The sequence below is a fragment of the Syzygium oleosum genome, unplaced genomic scaffold (assembly GCF_021117445.2).
Source record: "Syzygium oleosum isolate NSW1041296 unplaced genomic scaffold, Sole_v2.1 Sole_v2.06, whole genome shotgun sequence".
Classification (NCBI taxonomy): domain Eukaryota; kingdom Viridiplantae; phylum Streptophyta; class Magnoliopsida; order Myrtales; family Myrtaceae; genus Syzygium; species Syzygium oleosum.
The window spans coordinates 7,752,229-7,771,791 of NW_026607490.1; the positions used below are offsets into that span (position 1 = coordinate 7,752,229).

General features: G+C 40.9%; 2 protein-coding genes across 4 annotated transcripts; one reads left to right on the plus strand and one right to left on the minus strand.

Annotated features, from left to right (window-relative positions):
• The first annotated feature begins 1,307 nt into the window (after positions 1–1,307).
• Positions 1,308–3,383, plus strand: LOC115686009 (uncharacterized). Its single transcript, XM_030611180.2, has 2 exons — positions 1,308–1,517; positions 2,936–3,383. Exons 1-2 carry the CDS (start codon positions 1,366–1,368, stop codon positions 3,009–3,011), a joined length of 228 nt encoding a protein of 75 aa, XP_030467040.1. The 5' UTR covers positions 1,308–1,365; the 3' UTR covers positions 3,012–3,383.
• A 1,521-nt stretch (positions 3,384–4,904) lies between these two features.
• On the minus strand, positions 4,905–18,420 carry LOC115686007 (protein HASTY 1). Of its 3 annotated transcripts, XM_030611177.2 has the most exons (23): positions 18,039–18,420; positions 15,373–15,474; positions 15,023–15,166; positions 14,859–14,939; positions 14,703–14,772; positions 14,327–14,397; positions 14,091–14,254; positions 13,912–13,983; positions 13,588–13,825; positions 12,730–12,792; positions 12,342–12,632; positions 12,120–12,233; positions 11,322–11,448; positions 11,070–11,239; positions 10,888–10,989; positions 10,152–10,255; positions 9,773–10,067; positions 9,429–9,673; positions 8,256–8,759; positions 7,864–8,158; positions 7,576–7,759; positions 5,464–7,115; positions 4,905–5,155 (listed from the first exon to the last, which is right to left on the minus strand). In XM_030611177.2, exons 1-22 carry the CDS (start codon positions 18,147–18,149, stop codon positions 7,036–7,038), a joined length of 3,627 nt encoding a protein of 1,208 aa, XP_030467037.1. In that variant the 5' UTR covers positions 18,150–18,420; the 3' UTR covers positions 4,905–5,155; positions 5,464–7,035. The 3 variants fall into 3 exon arrangements, with proteins under 3 accessions (XP_030467037.1, XP_056168223.1, XP_030467038.1); XM_056312248.1 differs by lacking the exon at positions 15,373–15,474; XM_030611178.2 differs by lacking the exons at positions 15,373–15,474; positions 18,039–18,420 and having other exon boundaries at positions 14,859–14,935; positions 15,023–15,155.
• Positions 18,421–19,563: the final 1,143 nt, after the last annotated feature.

The following is a 19,563-nucleotide window of genomic DNA, read 5'->3' on the forward strand; positions in this document are numbered from 1 at the left end:
ATTTTTCTTTCCGCGAGTTTATTAGGTTTTTCATTTCCAGTCCATTACGATTCGGGGCAATATCAAACCAAAACACTAAAGATCCTATCCTATTCTCAATCCGTTTGGGAATTTCATTCCCAAGGGGTTTGGGCTCTAAAGTCCTCTGGACAAATGCAAATATCATTTGGCAATTTTTTTTGAAGAGTTTTGAGAAAATGCAATTGCATTTCTAAAAGCTTTTAGCCAGGGCGGGTCCAGAGTTGTTTTGAACTTTTCCGAAATGCAAATGCATTTTTTTCAACTTTGCCCTCTCTAAAAATTTTATAGTTTTTGAAATGTCCATACCTCACGCTATATCACTAGTGAGGCCAAATCTAGCTATAGGCAAGCCAATATGGTGCCGGCTAGCCGCACTAGGTGGCTTGAGGTCCCGTGACCTTAGGAGAACCTTAGGCGACCATCGCTTGGGTCACACAACCTTGACGACCTCGGGTGAGATTGCTGACGCCAGATTTGGCTCGTTGGCAGCTAAATTTGGCATTGCCGACCGCCCATCAACTATTGAGTCCTTTGCTGATTTTCAGTTTTTTTTTTATGTAAAAAATGCAAAAGTGCTTTACAGAGTGTGATATTTCCAAACACTATTTTTCAATGCACTTTTAAATTATAATTCACCAAATATTACCGGAATTTCGAGAAAACCCTTTGAACCTCAAGGCCTCAGCATTTTTCCAAAGATTTTTCCCAAAAGCCAAATCAAACGTTGTCTTTATCATATCACTAAGCAAAACAACGGTGGCTTTGAGTACAAGCGTCTAGTCAATGCCCAGCATCGAGTTCCACCATGAAAACTCTAATTCTCTTGTAATTGGGTCCATGGCCATTGATTGTGATGTGAGACATTTCGTCTTATCCGACATATATATAATTGTTTGGGAATATCAACAAGGTTACTATTTGGTACATGGAATTTATGGAAAGAAGAATGAAGATGAGGAGGAGAAACGAGACAATCCGAGATTAAAAATCCGAATCCAACACGACACGAACATTCCATTCATTCAAAAACCGACGAGACTTGAATTATTTCTAACCCCATCTTTAGACATTGGATCAAATTCGAACAAGTTGAGAATGACAATCTCTGCTCTTAGAAATGTCCACAATTCGACCACCACAAAAAAAAAAAGAAAAGAAAGATATCTACGAGGCCCAGTTTCGTTTCGGCCCACTTCGTTGGGCCTCGAAATGCCGCAGGCCCATAGCTTGTGGCCCGATCGTCGTCCCCGGCGAGACGGACCAGTAAAGCGTCGAGAAACCAGTGAAAATGGCTGGGTTGAATGCATGTGGTCGGAGGTCGGAGGGTTTATGTGAGGTCTAAGGATGGGGCTGACCAACTTCATACTCACGGTGGCCGGCGTGAGCGCCGTCATCTTGCTGGTGAGGACCGACGTGAAGCAGTCGGCGGCGATCTTCCGGCGCAACCTCAAGCAGATACGGAGCTGGGTGGAGGAAGAATCGGCCGCTGCTTCAAGGTTAGGTTTTTTTCCTTCTTGCCCTTTTTGGGGTAACGGGTTATTGGGGAAATTCGTACGTGATTCGAGCTTTTACAGTTGAAGTGGAGGGGAGTTGCAATGGCATATAGGCTGAGTTCTTAGCTGAATCTCTAAAGATTTGGTTTTGACGGAGGGGGTTTGTGGACTGGTGTGAGGTCGTTTTAGCAAGTTGGGGGGGGCCTAGAGATGATGCGATTGCGGTGCGGGTTGTTGTTACCGGAGACGAAGAGTCGTGGTTTGTTGGAGGAATCTGCTGGATAGTTTTGTTGGGGCTGCTTCTTGTTTCGATGGTGGGCTGTGGAAGTGATTGTAGCCGCTTTCTCGCAGTTCGGGTAGGTGGGTGGGTGGGTGCTGCCCGCCTTCTGTCGCTGTTGTGCACTCCGGATGTAATTCGTGGTGATAGCAGGCGAATCGGATGCACAGCAGCAATAGGTGGTGGATAGTACTCAGTACAGTCTGCAATGGCGATTGTTGAAATGGCGGCCGTGACCGCTCATATGTCTTCCCATTTGGATCTTAGATAGACATTACTACCTAGAGCAGCCAACAGCTGAGTAATTTGAGTTTATGCTATTCAAATGAAATCTCATTAGAGATGCTGATCAAAACATTATCGTTGGTTTTGCATGTCCAGCTACTCCATTTGTACTCGGCCACATTTTCGTTGACTACAACTACCATAATTTGTTGAATGTTCACTCAGTATTAGAGTTGAAGATTGAAGTCTTGAAGTTTGAGAACCTATTCTGCTTGGAAAGTCATTTGACGTTTTGCTCTGCATTTTCCTGACTGCCAGGCATGTATGTTCACTTGTTTGTGATGAGAGTCGTAGTTCACTTGACAGTGCTATATTCTTATTATTTTGCATTGAAACTTCACTATAATAAAATACGTAAAGGGCCCGGTAATTTTTTATCCTGTCCATCACCTGTTGATTATTGTTAATGTCAACATGTTTTTTCATATTTGATCTTTTTTCTTGTGAGTGGAGGCTGATGGGATACTCAGATATTGTATACTGAAACTTGTGTTTGGGGAAGTCTTTTCTTTTTCGATTGGATTTCTTGTGAGTGGAGGCTGATGGGATACTCAGATATTGTATACTGAAACTTGTGTTTGGGGAAGTCTTTTCTTTTTCGATTGGATTACTTGATGAATTATTTTGTTGAAATGAGGATTCTAATATTTTTATCTTTTCCATATTTGCCCAGATAAGACTGCTTTTCCTGATTCGAATAATTCTTTCTTCCTTCCTCTGTTGGCATGCTTTGTCCTCCATATGTTTGAAAATCTACAACAATTGATACAGAGAGAGCATTACTAACTTGAAGCAGTTTGTCGGTTATCGACCAATTATGCTGGTGTAAATATTCTGATGGTATTTCTCCTTCTCACAGGGAGGTTGAGAAGGGAGCCAAGGAACTGGAATCAAAAGTCTCCAAGAAGGATGTCCCCAAGGAGGACAAGCATTAGTTGGTGCATGTGGTCTTGGAGTTGCATATGATATGAGAGTTACATTATTGCCATTTTGTTTAATAACTCTACTGTTCATCATGAATAATCCTGGGTAGAGAATGAATAGTCATTGTTCCTTTCCTTTGGATCTACACAGGACAAAAAGGAAATATCAATCTGGTAAAGTTTAGAATTTTGGTTTGCAGTGGATCTAGCTAGAGTTATGGTAACCAACGACGGAAGCTCCTCGTTTGACCTTTGTTTTCACCATTTGTAACAAGCTGTTTATAAGTTTTGCTGTCCCACTCTTTGCTGTTCTCAACAAATGATTTCTCTGATACATGTGATTGTAGATACTTGCGATTAATTATTGATGGTTGATTTGTTTCATTTTTGCCTCAACTTAAAAGCGATTAAACATGTGTGAAGGTCGATGTGCGCCGCTGTGGAGATAGGAGTGTTTGAAGCAACTTCTAGGTGGTAATGAAGAAGATGATGGTGGTGGAAGTGTAGGGGGAGGGTAGGGTTCATTACTACTCGTTGCAAGTGCCTGTGTTCCGTGCGCTCCAAGGCGTTAACCCGAATCACATTCCTGATTCAGTGGCGAGGATTCGGTTTCATATAATACGAAAGCTTCGCCAATCTCCAATGCTTCTGCGCGTACAAGAGAAACTTGGTAAATGCATTCCGGCACGACTATCAGTAACCTAAAGACTGGTTATATGTTATTCTCGGTATTATTGGCTCAAAGCAAAGATGCCGATGTTGTCGATCATCAGATGATGACATTATACTTGCTAGCCTAATCTCTACATATACTTGCTAAGTTATTGTGCTTCTTTTGGCCTTTTGGGAGAATTTGCAAGTTAATTACAAGAAAGTAGAGGGGCATTATACGGAAGAAACGGAGATACTAGTCAGGAGCGTTCGAATAAATTGTGGTGAAGTAAGATCGGTGAAGTAAGATCAAGCTTATGAGCTTATTCTCCTAGGTCAGAGCAACTTTTTTCTTTTTTTGGTCGATGGTCAGAACAAGTTGATAGGATCTCTTTTTGATGTCCCCATGCCTCTCCCGTCTGGCGACATCGGAGGGAAAAAGGGAAAGAGGGGGATGTGGTCTCTCTCGCTTTTTACATAGGAGGGCCTTCTCCTGTTCATCGACTCGAACCTCATTCTTCTGCAGTTGATGTAACGGATCAGCCTGTTAGCAATGCAAGCTTCGTATTCGGCATTGTTCGTACGTACATGGGAAACTTCACTTGAAGGCCAATGGGATTCTGGTCATTGAGGATCGAAAATATGAATCAAAGCAAAACAAACAGGTTCACTTAGTATCAGGTCAAGTCCAGTTCTGGTGAAGCTTTCGAGTATGGATTTTTAGTTCTGCTCAGGTCATTCCGAACCGAAATGAATTATGTTATTTCCGATATATCTCATCGGGCCTAAACTCGATTAACTAATAGCAAATACATTTCTAACTCATTATAGGTTGAATTTAATTCCGTGGTTGGTCCATGTCTTTTGCACAAAATTGAACTGGTTTGGTCCATTGACAACCTCCCCGGTGGGAAATCTCTTAGTGTCGTGTTTTTGATGATCCTCAGCATCTGATGCTCAAGAACCCCGCATGGCATGTCGGGTGGACTCGTCGGAACTCAAATACTGCGGCATACAAAACTCGTGAAACAGGCTCTTAGAATTGCTGTTAGGCACTGTTAATTTGCATGCTCCTCCGCCTCAGTATTGAGACAGTTCTAAGTTTCGAAGCCGGGTGATATTATGCCAATAAAAAGAAAAAAATGAACCTCTAGACATGCACCATGAATTGACATAGAGCAGCCGCAAGCCTTTTAACTCGTTGCGGGAATATTTCGTAGCGGGTATCGAAATCTCATTGTAACACAGAGAGAATTAGCCACGCCTATCGTCTTTTCCGCTGGTTTCCCACAAGAATAAAAGGGAAACACTTATTACAGGAACATAAGATGATACAAGAAACATAGACCAAACACCCGCAGCGTTTAGACATGGTATCCTAATGAATGGGACAGCCGGGAATTTAAGGCGGTGGCTGTCCGAACCCAGGTCCCGGCGGCCCCGGCGGTCCTCCTGGACCACCAAAGCAATCTTGCAGCAACCAGCAGCAGCATAGAAAATTCAAGCTGTCAAGTGACAAGTAATATAGATTAGCAGAATGGATCGTCCATAAAGAACTTCCCACCTTAGCGACCAAAAGAGAAGGATTGATGAAATGGATGGAATCGCTCAATGCACGTGCCAGAACTATAGCCATAAGCAAAAGTTGATAGTATTGCTAACCCCTTTGATCCTATTCATTAAGCAACACCGTGCTTTGACAAATCATGAGCTAAACATATTCATCTCGCGGCGATTATAATACGATGTAAATCCAAAATGGTAATGCAATGCGGGTGCATATGCATCGACCTATGTAGCGAAACGAACTCACCAAGAACCTATAACGTCGCAAAAGCCACCAAAGAAACCAGGCGGCCCCAGCGGCGGAGGCCCCCCCCAACCCGGCGGTCCTCCAGGTCCTCCCGGTCCTCCCGGTCCTCCTGGTCCCATAAGCTTCCCCCCTCTCTCGCTTCACTTCACAGCCACACACCTCCAACTAGAGAAAAAAATTCAGACTGATCTTCTCTCGAATCCTCTTGATATTATTGAATAGGTGGCAGAAGTAGTGGGAAGCGCCAGAGAAGGTTTTGAGGGGTTTATAAAGAGAGTATGGGGCTTTGCTAGAAGCCTCTTTTAGCTACCCAAATGCAGAGAGGGCCCCCGTATTAACTCCCCTTCCCGCTCACCTGCTGTTCTTCAAACCTACCATTCAGAAGGCTTGCACCATCCATCCATCCATCCGTCCATCCATCACCTAATCTTAAAGACCAAATTGCATTTCTTTATGGTCTCCTATCCGAGTCTCATCTTTTCTTACGACTTCAGCTCACTACGTGTCTCTGCTTGGATGGTTCTCGCATGTCGACGATCGCCCTGGGCTGCACGGAAGTTCGAGACGGTATTGTTTATGCGTGATAGTGATGCTCGGAGACTGCACTTTGCTTGCTTCCCCTGTAAGGAAGCTCTTCCCCTAGATGCAAGAGTAAATAAAATAGATAAGCAGGAAACAGTTGTCTCCTCGAAACAACAAGGAGAAAAAGAAACTCATCCAAATTCAAAGTTGAGTCGGACTTTGCTGCTGCCCATTTCATCCATAGAAAAGCCATCTAGTTCATATTAGCAATTGAAATATGAGATGTTGACATGTGAATCCGGTCCCTTGTCTTGGAAGTAGAGAGGAAAACAATCAACCGAGTCCAATTCCAACCAAGTTACCAAAGTATCATCTGGGCCCTCAATGGTTTTCATCCAAATTGTGCACTCGACATCGCAAATTTAAGCAAGCTCTAGTATTTCGGCTCCTTGCATTCATAAGGTTTGTCTCCTAATTAATATCAATACCCATGAAACTTGGATCCTTTTCTGGTCGTAAAATCTTCGAATTTCAAGCAAAGAAACAATGAATTTAAGTTCACTGAACAAAACAACAATTGTAGCATCTTATTGAACTGAGGGGCAAAATAGGGGAAATAAAAAGAGGACAAAGATATATGGTAACTATCAATGTATCATGTCAATTACCCATCATATTTCTGGGTGTCAGGACTGTTCATAACTATCCTGGACAAAAAGCCGCAAGAGCTACGGCTAGCTATGTAAGCTCGAGACTGAAAACCTTCTACAGACTCCAGAATCCGACAGCCAATTCATTTCAATCCAAGACCAAAGAATACATTAATAAACTCAACACCACACGGATATCTACGAGCTCAAGACGGGATTTTGTACGAACTCGCGTTATGCAAAACCTGAACACACCGACCAAGACCGACAAACTGTCTAGAATTTTGGTGAGAGAGATTGAAAAGGCCTCTTCTCACCCGCTTCTAGTAAGATGTGGATGCATCTCATAAGTCAACTTCATATCTGTACAAAAGAATTTGCCTCGACAGAAAGATATAGCTCACAAAATTGCTGCCAATCCCAGAGTATCCCCTTCCTCAACCCCTGATCCTGGAGCACTGACTGAGCTGCGAGGCCGACCTGAAGATAGAAGAACAGAATGCTTTAGTACAATAGAGATTCCATATCTTGGTACATTGGTTGGTCAAGAAACCAAACTTCCTGCAAACAGCAGTGGAAGAACAGTATATGTGTTCTTACACAAACATTAGACAAAGGAAGATCAAGCTGAAGATCCAAATCTTGTATTCTTGGTCTTCAACATAACGAGTTTTGATTTAGTTGCATTGAAGTAGTGAGAGTTATTCGTAGTCGCAATCTGTAATGAAGAGTGCTTGCTTTCAATGCAAGGTCTCAACTTTTAATTTCATGACAGGCCCAGAGTAAGTGAATTATGTGGTCTGGCCCAGTTAAATCAGTAGCCCAATTAAGACCTAGTTGACTTTATCTTTTCCCATGAAACGAAAATGCTAAACCATTCATTGTCCTGATAGTTAATTCTGGTATCATTTTCCTTATAAGTAATTCTGGAAGTTCTCACCTGACATGTTCGTGATAACATTGACACTCTTTTGAGCAGCAAGCGCTTTTAACTTATTTCCTGCAGCCGACAAAAGCAGACTCTTCATATGCTGCTTCTGTTCCTTTGGGCTAGAGGTCTTTGTCAATGCTTCTTCAAAAGCTCGAAGATCTTGGGGTGTAATAGCAGGGAGGGAAAGCAGAACCTGGGTATTTGCAGAAAGTGGGCTAGTATTTAGCAATCCATTCAGTTACATCTGGTATCAACTGCTAAAATTAGTATGATTACCGATTAAGTATGGTCCCTTACCTGCCTGGGAGCTGGGTCTCTATCACAAAGATAGACAAATATTTCACGACAGAGGCCAACCAAATCAGCACTGATGATGGCATTTGATTCTAAAGTCAAACCGTGAATTACGGCAGAAAATAAATCACTAGCGACAAATTGACGAAGTTCCACGTTATTGGTTGATATAGCTAGAAGAATTACAGTAGCACAAAAAGAAGAAACTTTGGTCACCGCATCGCCATCTGTCCATGTGAAAACTTCTAAACACATCTGTAATACAGGAAGAGCCAGACCTTTGCGCTTCATAAGGAAACTGTAAATGGATTAGAAGAGAGAAAAAGTATCAAATATGAGCATACTCCGATTCATGAAAGAACAAGGAAAAAGAAAAATCTGCTCATCAGCAATACCTAACCATAGAGCTTTGTGAGTAGATGTCCAACTCTTGCAGAGAAGATATGTCGATGCGGTTGGCATGCCCTGACTGTTCGAGTGAAGGAAGCCCTGTATTTAATGCTGGGGAAGCTATCACATAGAGGAGTGCACATATTTCACGAGTTAAATCTCGAAGTAACTTCTCCTCCATCACCTCAACTTTCAAATCTGAACTAGCAACCACGCCAGTAGTATCTGGAACCTTTGCTCTACCTTCATGCAGCAGACTGGACCATGAGCTGCTAAGAGCTTGTTGAGAGCGGAGGAACAATGGTTGGAGGAGTGTCTCTAGCCAGGCTTCCCACAAGTCTACTGGACAAGATTTAATCAATGGAACTACAACTAAATGAACAAGCTGCCTTATATGCCGGAATTCCATGGATTGGATATTTTCCATCAGTGCTACAGCGACAGATTGAATGTCCAAACATTTGAAAAATGCATCACCTACAGTAGTTGATAAGCCTAGCACATTATACCTGAAAAATTGAAACAGTGGTCTGAACCTTGAAAAAGGAAGTTCTCATGGAAGATAAAAGTAAAAGCAATCCGTTAGAAAACATAACCAAGCATCTTTGAAGCAAGCTACTGTGAGTTTCCTGCCTTGAAACTCATGAGGAAACACTCGTCTTATGTACTAATCTAGGTGACTAGGTTTGAAAAGATAATAGGAAACTAGAGGAAACTTCCAACATTCGCCATAAAAAAAGTCGAAAAATTGTGAAACTTTTAAAATGGCCCATATTTATTAAGAGATAAAACAAAGTATAATTAACTAGATGCCTCATTTCACCGATGCTAATACTTTTTCACCCAACATTATTCTAAACAGATTATAGTTCAATAAAATCACATCTTCACGAAAAATTGTTTCCAACACCCTGCCTCGAGTGTTACCAATAAAAATTAACATCCTGCTTTAATTTGTTCATAAGCCCAAAAGATTTAGGTCTGACAAAGATAGTTCTTTAAAAACAGAAATGTTAGCCAAACAAGAACCTTCTTCTGATGTCCAGGAAATGTTAGAATTTTTTGGTGACCCTATTTTTTCTTATCAGATCCAGATCATGTGCTCCAATCCCCCATTTTTCTCCTCGAACTAGGAAATGGGGAAATACTCATCTAGGTTAGTAAATATTCACACTTACCCACTGTCTCTGACACCTTTCAACCAGTTCCGAATATCATTTTCATTTGGCTCTGTATTTCCTTCCTTGCTCAAGTCAGTTTGAGATCCATCTACCGAAGTCAATGTGGACTTTGAAGATTTAGGAACCCCTTCTCCGAGAAGGCTGGTCTGCTCCACATTACTGATGGTCATTGCAGCCTTCAGCTCACTGGGTAACATATGGAAAACAGGAGGAGACCAAAGGGAGTGTATGGCACGAAGTAACTACATGACAAACACAATGAAGAGCTCAAATTCGGGCATTGATGGTAAAAGCAGGATACCATGGATTAAACATATCTACAAAAAAGAATACTTGCATACTTTTAGAAGAGGAGGTAGCATCCATGACAAATGCGAAGCCATTGGATGCAAAAAAGCTGAATTTCCTATGGAGCTGCTCTGCAAATTCAAATTCCCTTTTCTGTATCCACTTCTCTTGAGTGCCTTCTCAAAAAATGTCACTGTATGGAAAATTGACCACATAAAGGATGTCTCAGTGCACAAGTGAACCAAGCCTGAAGGTTCAGATAAATAATTGTTTTGCCATTCTGCCTGGATCCATTGTTGGCTCAGTGGTTCCAACAACCAAAGCAAAACTTCTTGCTGCTGTTGAGTCCTGTATCAAGTTTGGATTAAGAATACGAACATTTTCTAGCATAGAAAAGGAGACAAGTACAGGAAACCAGACGTAAGTGATTACCCAGCAGCAGAAGCCATTACGAGAAATGCTTCTCCAAGAATATTATGTTCACCACGCAGAAGACAACCTTCTTTTTGAAGATAGGCCATTGTGTCAGCAATTCCCTTTAAAGAAAATAACAAAGAAAGGAAGCGGAGACAATTAATGTCAGAAGAGCTAGAATGAGATACAGATTGGCACTATGCTAGCACTTGACATCTCAAGCAACAGTAGCTATAAGTAACCATCCATTTGAGCATTGTCCTGTGTTATAAAAAAAGCAATTCGGTTCCAACTCTTTCTTGGAAAAAAAATCCTATTTGGCTATGTATTTAGCCTTCTGAATGCCAGATTTGTACAAATAAATATTCTCTAAGTCACTCCCCTTCTCCCAACAAAAGCCAGAGTAGACATTCTGCGAGACCGAAGAAATGAACATTCTTTCTTGAAGCAAGGGAAATGGTAAGCATAATTACGATGTTAACACTAAATCTTGCAGCATAGAGATAACATGTCCGAATGCATCATAAACTGAAGCCCATGCTATAATCGTGCTAATTTACAATACCAGCTCTATTCTGTCTATGTCTTAGTATTGTTCTGCAAATTTTTCTTTTCATTTTCTTCTTCCTGCTCTTGTATATTCTGATGCCTAGAACTGTTTCTCCGGCTAGTATCATACTTATCAAAATGTAAAAATTACTATTTCAACCAGACTGAAAACCCTGAGGCCAAGTTGAAATGTATAGGAAGACACCTTCATGTATGGCAGAATGCTCTTATCAGCAGCTTTGGCTATCCGAATAAATGAGGAACATATGTGCAGTCTTGCATGCCTTGCACTATTTGCTGAGGGATCCTGCCAAGCAAGCATTTACTTTAAGGCATATCCTGTATAGATCTCTAAAATGTATCCCATCTCTGAATGATTAAAGAAACCTTAACGGCAAAGGGAAGCGATGTTAAAAGCTCAAACAATTTGGTGATGACACTGCTAACAGCATTTGGAAAATACTTCAGGAAAGGACCGAATGCATCTAAGTAGCGCCCAAGAACTTCCACAAGAACTGGTTCACTCCATTTCAAAGCAAGAAGTTGCTGAAGTAACCCTGCAATCTCAGTTTTGAAGCAAAACTTGTTTAGCGATAGTAGAATATCACATCTCTGACAGAAGAAAAAGGTGCAGATTACCTTCGAATATAGTGCACAATGTGAGTTGAACTTCAGAATTACCACCTCCAAATTCGCCTAATCCATCGAAAACTGTGTTCACAACATTTTCTAGAGCCAACTGCATACATTCCATCAAAGCCATATCCTGGAACAAGGCGACAGACTTTAGGATCTAATGACAGAATTAAGCAAGTACAAATGAAAAAACGAGAAAAGGGGAAAAGCCCATTTCTCTTCCTCCTCCCACCTAAGACAAATTTAGCTTTAATTAGAGATGTAATATCTTATTCGCTTTTTTAAATGAAATGATTTTCCAATTATGAGAGCCCACCAAAAAAATCCAAAAATCCAGTCTCCATCCTGCAGCTTTTGACAGAGATGTAAAGAATAATAGTTTAAACTTTAAAGAGTTAAAATAATTATTTATTGCTCTTGTTTTGTTATTTTGATTAAAACTGTAAGCTGGGTTTTGGAGGTAAGCTACTGCGTACCAGGTCACGCCCTCAATGGAATAATTAGCAATATGACAGATGGGTAGTACGAAATTGGTAGAATCTAGGGTATTAACCATTTACTTATTTTGAGGCCCACTTCAGTATTACAAGCTCTCTTCAAAAACACTAAACTCCCATCCAATCTTTTCCTTATTATTGCGAAAAACAAAGGAAAAAAGATTATGACCTTAACAATTTCCAAAGACTCCTATAATAAAAGCCAAGTTTGTTAAACGAACAATCTACTTGAAATAGGCTCCCAGCAGTATTGCATTTCCAAAAAGTCAAATTGCTAGGAAAGAAACTGCATGAAAAACCGAACCTGAGCAGGCATTCGAGGAAGCAAGGGATTCTTGATAATTGAGATGATTTTTTCAGATACTTTCCCACCAGATATTATGGGTTTGTTTGCAGCAACAAACCTAACCAACTCCAACTGCCAAAAACTAATCTATTAGCATTAAGCAAAGGAAAGTCATGTAGCGTCATAGTCGACATTAGAAGCAACATCTAAACGGGAAAAGAAAGTATCTCGTCAGCATACCAGCCGTGACCGATACTGGCTAAATTCACCCTTGCCCTCAAAATCATCACTCCACAACTCCAGAGTTCCCAGAGATACTATTGTCTCAGGAAGAGCTTTTTCTTTCTTGAGCAGCCTTAGGAAAGATGTCTCTAGAATGGCACTGCACATATCATCATTTACATAATCCAAGAGCCTTTTCTTCTCCTTATCAACCTGTCCAGAACTAGAACCTAGACTACCAGTGGCCGGGGTTTCCCCACCCACATTTGGAGGCACCTTAGCCTTTGACATTAAATCTCTCATCAGTGCCTATAATTGCAAATAGCTGTCAACTACACTTCAAATTAAATACAAAGAATTTGAGATCTGACCACGACATCAAATGATCAATAAAAGAACTGCTTACCAACCAAAAGAGCAGAGATTGGAAATGAAGAGCAAATTTGAAATGCTGAAAGAAGCCCAGCATCTGCATTAACGTGACAATGGTTAGCATACAGACACCCTAGTGATCACACTTCTATAGAACTTAAAATCATCATGACTGGGAAAATTATTTCACAAAGCCACAGGCACAGTTCTAGACTCTCAGAAATTGAGAGTGAAGAGTGAAGAGACACCTGCTTCTCGACTTAACAGATACAATTCTAACAATTAAGCATCTATCCTACAGATCTCCATGCTTCAACTGACTAACAAAACTTATGTTAAAACTAGACACAACAAATAATAAATCACAATTCCCAACAACACCAGTAGAGGGAAAAAAAACTGCCACACAGAAGACAAACTAAAATGAACTAAAGAGGTTGTCAAGAATAAACAAGTTCTTTTCAAGATGCCAAATGAAGAAAGCAACTGCTTTGATGCCACTTTGCACCACGTAGATCCTATGATTTAAGCCATGAAAGGTAAGTCACTCAATTCAAGGACTCATTTGGCTTGGGCCAGGTGAATAGTCCTAGATATCAATAAATTAGCAATACACGATAGAGCAAAAAAACCACAGGTCACTCAACAGCCATGTTTTTCTGACCAGAAAATAATAACCACCTAATTTTACTCCAGCAAGCAAAAAAATAGCGTAAGCATAAGGCTGGAATGAAGGAATTGAGAGCAGACTCTTCCCAGCATCCATGCAACATGAACATAAGATTGGATCTACTATATCAAGAGTTCCTTGAAAGTAATCTGATCTCTAATCCTCTGAATCGAGTCATTAGGAGTTTAACAAACTGAAGAGACGATATGTGTAAGTAATCACCTGCTGCAAGTAAAGACAAAGCACAGTGCTCTCGCCGGCAATGCATGGCAAGTTTGAAGAACCCAAAGAGACCATGCTCTCACATATATACTCATAAAACTCAAATTCATTTTCCTCGATGATGCCTGGATTTGATGTAGATCTATACAGAAATTCTCTAGAAACATTCATTAAGATCTGAAAGATGTTACTCATTGCAGCATCAAATTCCGGAGCAGAGGAGTCAACTGGTCTCTTTCTGCATTCACAAGTGAACATATGAGCAGGTCATGGTCAGATGTGTGAAGAATTACTCAAAAATCAATTGTTGACAACTATCCATACCTTGGGGAGACAAGTTTGAAAAATTCACAGGCATGAAGACGGAAATCAGGAGAGGAGAGTAAAATGCCACACCTATCATAAGAAAAAGAGAAGGGGAAAAGGAGGTGAAGTGACAAAAGAAGGAATTGCAGCATGCCAAATTTTGAAAAATCAAGTTCTGTACAAAAAAGATCAACTACCCGTGAATAATGCCAAATTTAGCAAGGTCTGACACTGGAGCCCACTCAGCATATGCATTGATGGCATTTAAGGTAGCAATTACCGTCGCTGCATGTTGTTTTGCAATTTCAAATTGTTGCCTACCAACTTCGATCAAGGCAGCTCCAAAATGCTTCTCTAGCAACTGAACCGAGAATGGAAGTGTTATAATGGTACCGGATATACACAATAAGACGAGGCATGGTCAGAATAATACAGTGTACAGTAAAGGTAGAATATCAGGCAACGATTGTGTGAGTCCTCGTAACAACAGCCTGCGCCTATCACCTAAATTAAGAAGCAGAAAGAAGAACCGGAGTCAGCTGAGGCAAAATTTAGAAGCTAAAAAGATTAGATAAATATCCATGAAACCAAAGCATTATGAACTATTGGTTACTTGAATGAAACAACTCGGAAAATGTTCTAGTACTAGAAGATATCTGGCACTGACTTTCAATTTTCAGAAAATCAACCAAATACTACTTCTAATTTTCTCAAACATCTACCCTATTACATTTACAATACTATGCAGGCTGGGTAGGGGAATAGGCACTAGGAGTCAAATCAAATTAAAGGTAAATTAATAAACTAACCTTCTAAGTCTTCATTATGAACAGTAATGTCTTCAGGAAGCCACCTCAGCATCATTGAAACCAGCTCCGCCTTATTTACCAAGGGTGAACATAGTGATCGATAGATGTTTAATATAAAAGTCCAAATAGCCAAGGTAAGGAAATATATAGATTTACTTGTATGGGTCCCTTGCTGGAGAAGGAAACTAGAGAGGGAAGTAGCTCCTGCCACAAACTCAGTTCTTCTCTTCTAACTATCTAAAATTGTACAAAATTACATTAGTATTGCATCTCAGAAAATCCCTTTAAGCTTCAAAACTCAAAAAGAATGTGGTTAAGACCTCAGCAACAAGGGCAGCTGTTTGACTCTTCAAAGCCCATTCTTCAGAGGAAGATGCACTCTCAGACATCAATTCTACAGCAACATTTGCAAAATTCCTACGTTCTGTGGGGTTCAATTCTTCCCATCGCAATCTAACCAAATGCTGCAACAGAATGCTAATGTTAGATGTGAAGCCATATAAAAACCCACGTACTTCACAGTCACAAATCTAAGCTTAAAAGAAAACTCTGCTTTCTTATCGAAGTCCTACAAGCACATCACCAGAGATGGGAAACATCAACGAATTTATCGCACAGGAAAATCCAACACAAACAAAGCACATAAACTGGAAACTACAAAAGAATGAACCTGCAGCATCTTGAAGGCTTGCAATCTAATTTCAGAAGACCAATCCTTCTTTACTAGAAGGAATGACGAGCTTGCTAATACTCGTACATCTCCAGTCTTGATCTGTTGAGAAAACAGAAAAAAATAAGCACTAGCAGAACAGCAAATGGCACAACCTATTGAGTAGAAGCACAAAAATCATATAGCCTAAATTGTATAATCTTGGGATCTATCGATGGAGAAGCTCACTCAATTTTTTTGGGCCAAGAGAAGGTCACTCGCAATAAACAAACCATTCACAAATTAATTCTCCCGCAAACATCTGCATTCCGGAAAACCTTCTCCCAAGCACGTTAATAGCCACATGTACTGGAAAATTACAATAATAAGTTACACAAGTACCCAACCGGCTGGGGAAATATTAAGCACGCACCCTTTATTTCCCATTCTCTAGCAGCCGCAGGCATTAGATCATTGTTTTGCTAACTTTGCCTTTGTCTGTGATATGAGAGTTCAGTAAGTAATCATCAATGATGAAACACTTGAGTCCAATTGAAAAGCTCTCAAGCCGGAATGTGATATTGGGTCTGACAAAATTCATAAGGATGGCAAAATACCATGGCCTTTATTGCCGAAAGTAGTTGCATCATAATTAATGAGTGGAACAAAGAATTATGTCAATCCTTAAATTGTAATAGTGTCTCCAACACAACAGCAAGAAAAGACTAGAACAGAGAGAATCCACATTTCCTTAAAAAAATGACCGGAGGTATACTCTTCTTGGCATAACAGTATTTTCCATATTAACTTTAATCCTCGGACAGTAAATTTCTTTCACCAAACTTACACATTTATGGACTAAGAAATATTTATTAGGGATAACTAAACCATCTGTGTTCCTAGGATACTAGCAACCTGCACACTGCACAGGTTGACAACTTTTTTAGCAGAAAAATTTTGATTTGCACCCACATGAATCAAACGAAATTTCTTAAAGCAGTCTGATAGTTTACTTTATTCTGAAGGCCCTCTTTATTGTTGGCTGGGAATAGCTACTTGTCTCGCCAAATTCTTTCCACCCATATAGCCAGAGCTGACCCAAATCTTGAAATCCAGGTTTAGCAAAATTGTCTCAAAGAAACTGAATTGGAATGTGAAATTGACTACCGGTATAATTTAAGGTTAAGTTAATAGCAATTGCAATTTTTGGCCATACAAAAAATAGCAGTTGCAATTGCAATTAATTCTGTTGGTCGAGCACCTTCATTGTAACACCCATTCATCCCTTCGATATCATATTTCCATGCTTCTTAAACATGAAGACCGTCAAGAAACAAAGTGTAACATACTTCCTTTTAAGCACCAAAGAATCCCTTAAACGCAGAAAGTTCAAAGTCACAAATTCCCCTCCGATAATCCTCAATAGACCAAAAAATGAAGAACATAAAGCAGCAAGCATCCTGAACAGCTATATAGTAACTTGGTCTATGCTGTATAATGTACCAAAAGTGAATCTAAAAGTCCCAAAATCGCTAGTGCGTCAACCACACAAGATCGACGCCGATAGTTCTAGCTCCTAGAAAATGCTGCCGATTACATATTAAATACGCGTGATTAAACCAAGGAAATACCCAAATGCGTGACGGACCATGGCTTATCACTCTAATTGTGAAGTCTAATTGCCAAAAAAAAATGCACGAGCCAAAGTGCTATTTTGGGCAAAGCATTTATTACGAAACAATTTGATAAAGAAAAGTAACTTTAAACAAGTTCAGATTACAACTTCAATGGTAGAAATCATGGCCAGACAAAGTTCCCAGAAATGTTTTACGCAGTGCCATTTCCCAGGTTACCCAATAAAGTCCACAAGCAAATTCCCCATACTCTGGACTGGAAAGAATGGTTGATTACCTTACCCCAATTATGCGATCCATATCCCGACATGAACACTATATAATATCAGAAGCCAGTTCAAACAAAATAAGGCAGTGATTTACTATAAGAAACTACACGGACAAAAAACTCAAATCCGTTCGGCATTAAATACTCTCTCACCTTACTTGCGTCACCGACAAGTGTGAGCTAGTCGATGACCTTAAACCTCCAGAAACCTCAAATAACCAAACTATTACCACGCTTACAAAAAAATGAAAGATGGATAGCCAAACCCTGAGCGATGACATCTTTAAATCTGGCAAGCCACTGATTTTTCATTTTTCCCATCACCAACTTTTTGAATTGCTAGAAGGACCTAGGGACAACATATAATTTCATCATTCTTTCCCACCCAATCAAAATGGCCTCCTTTGCGTTAGATGGCTTATATCCTTGACATGGAGGAAGCTCAAGCTTAAGACACTTCGGAGCCATCTCATCAATTTCTGAGAATTACAAACCTCAGTCCAGGAGTACCATCCAGGACTCGATAGTGACATCATTTCCAAGATAGAAAACGAACATTCCCCAACATCAATATTTCCTACGCGGAGACTTATTCAGGCTGAACAACCCATTCCTCAATCCAAGTCCATCAACCACGAGCACGGGGAAATCCCCAGCGCAAGCAATCAAAAGCCGATTAACACTCGCCATTGCTAACGAACGCCACATCGAACCAAAACCCACAAATCATCAACCCCGAAAAACACCTCAAAACACACACACAGAGACAGAGGGAGAGCGCATACGGATTCAAGGAAAGAGACGGCGGCTCTGCGAGCGTCGGGAGCGGAGCTCCAGTCCAAGGCGGTGGCGATCGCGCGAGCCAGATTGCCGGCCACGGCGTTCGCGTCCCCCATCACTTCCAAACGATCAGCCACGAAAAGGGACGAACCCCCTTTGTCCCTGTCCTTCAGCTTCGAGTTCTCAATTCGATTAGGCTCTCAGCTTCTCCCCCACGGGGCTCCCCGCTGCTTCCCCGGAAGCTTCTGCGGAGATGGGCTCCCGCAGACTGACTCGAGACGATGAATGGGTCGCGCTTCGCTTTGCTCCGCTCGACGAAAGTCCCGAGCTTTTGCGCTGCGCTTCGTCTCCGTCGTCAGTAAAGGAGCTTACTTTGGCGGTGGTGCTCTTGCAAAGTTTGGAGCTTTGTTTATAGCGTGCGTGTGGGAGAGAGAGGGAGAGGGAGAGCGAGACCCCCGCTTGTGATTTTGCCGAAGATTAGAGCGCAAGGCGTCCAATGGAAGTCAAAGTCAAGTCGTCCGGAAGCAGAGGATTTTCATTTTTTCTTTTTGGGTTAATCTTGATAATACATAACTTATGATAAATAATAAAAAATGCCATGAAAAATCTTAGATCGATGTGCAGTTGTGCACCATGACATCGATATTCAAATGTTTTTATTTCGTCAAAATCTCGAATTTAGACTAGTGAGACAAAAATACTCACTGTTTGTCACAAAAAAATCATAGGCTTTGTTTTATTGTGTTACCATGTCTCAATACCCAAAATTTTTCTTTTTGTGTTGCCGATTCTCTGTATTTAGGGAAAATTTCAAAAAAAGGCCCGAATTTGAATGATTTTCTCAAATAAGGGTCTGAAGTGCCCTCATTATCTCAATTAAGGGCCTGAAGTGAATCTTGTCTCAAATAATGGCATGAAATGGTTATATAAGGACCTGACCTCACCGGTCAAAAGATATTTTTGTCTTTTACATTTTTGATTTTTTTTTCTTTTTTCCTTTTTATGTTTTTTTTTCATTTTCCTTTTCTTTTTTTTTTCTTCTCTTCCCTTCGCCGCCATCAGGTGGAGGTCGCCCACGTCGGATCTGGCGAGGGTCATCCTCGCCCGCCCAGCCCAGGCGAGGCAACCCTCGCCCAATGCTAGCGAGGGCAACCCTCGTCCTTGCTTGCACCCGACGCCGGGGGTGCCGGCGAGGGCGAGGGTCGCCCTTGCCCACCCAGCCCAAGTGAGGCAACCCTTGCTTGAGGCCGGCAAAGGTCTTTGGCCAGGCACAGTGATCGTTGGGGAGGAAAAAAGAAAAAAGAAAAAGAAAGTAAAAAAATCAAAAAAATATACATATAATCTTTTTTTTTTTACTAAAATACCCTTTCTCCGACGGCGGAATAGTCACTGGCTGCCCAAAGGTCCTTATTTGAGACGATTTGACTATTTCAGGCCCCTATTTGAGACGATTTAGCCTCTTCAAGCCCTTATTTAAGACAGCATACACTTCAGATCATTATTTGAGAAAACGACTCCACTTCGAGCCCC

Bases quoted from the DNA above. Each gene is read 5' to 3' on its own strand.
- LOC115686007 (XM_030611177.2), bottom strand. From the start codon at position 18,149: ATGGGGGACGCGAACGCCGTGGCCGGCAATCTGGCTCGCGCGATCGCC. The intron at 14,940-15,022 runs GTCTTAACCACA...GTACAATTTTAG, and splicing joins CAGCTGCCCTTGTTGCTGAG to ATAGTTAGAAGAGAAGAACT. The intron at 14,773-14,858 runs GTAAATCTATAT...TTGGTAAATAAG, and splicing joins CCAGCAAGGGACCCATACAA to GCGGAGCTGGTTTCAATGAT.
- LOC115686009 (XM_030611180.2), top strand. From the start codon at position 1,366: ATGGGGCTGACCAACTTCATACTCACGGTGGCCGGCGTGAGCGCCGTC. The intron at 1,518-2,935 runs GTTAGGTTTTTT...TCCTTCTCACAG, and splicing joins GAATCGGCCGCTGCTTCAAG to GGAGGTTGAGAAGGGAGCCA.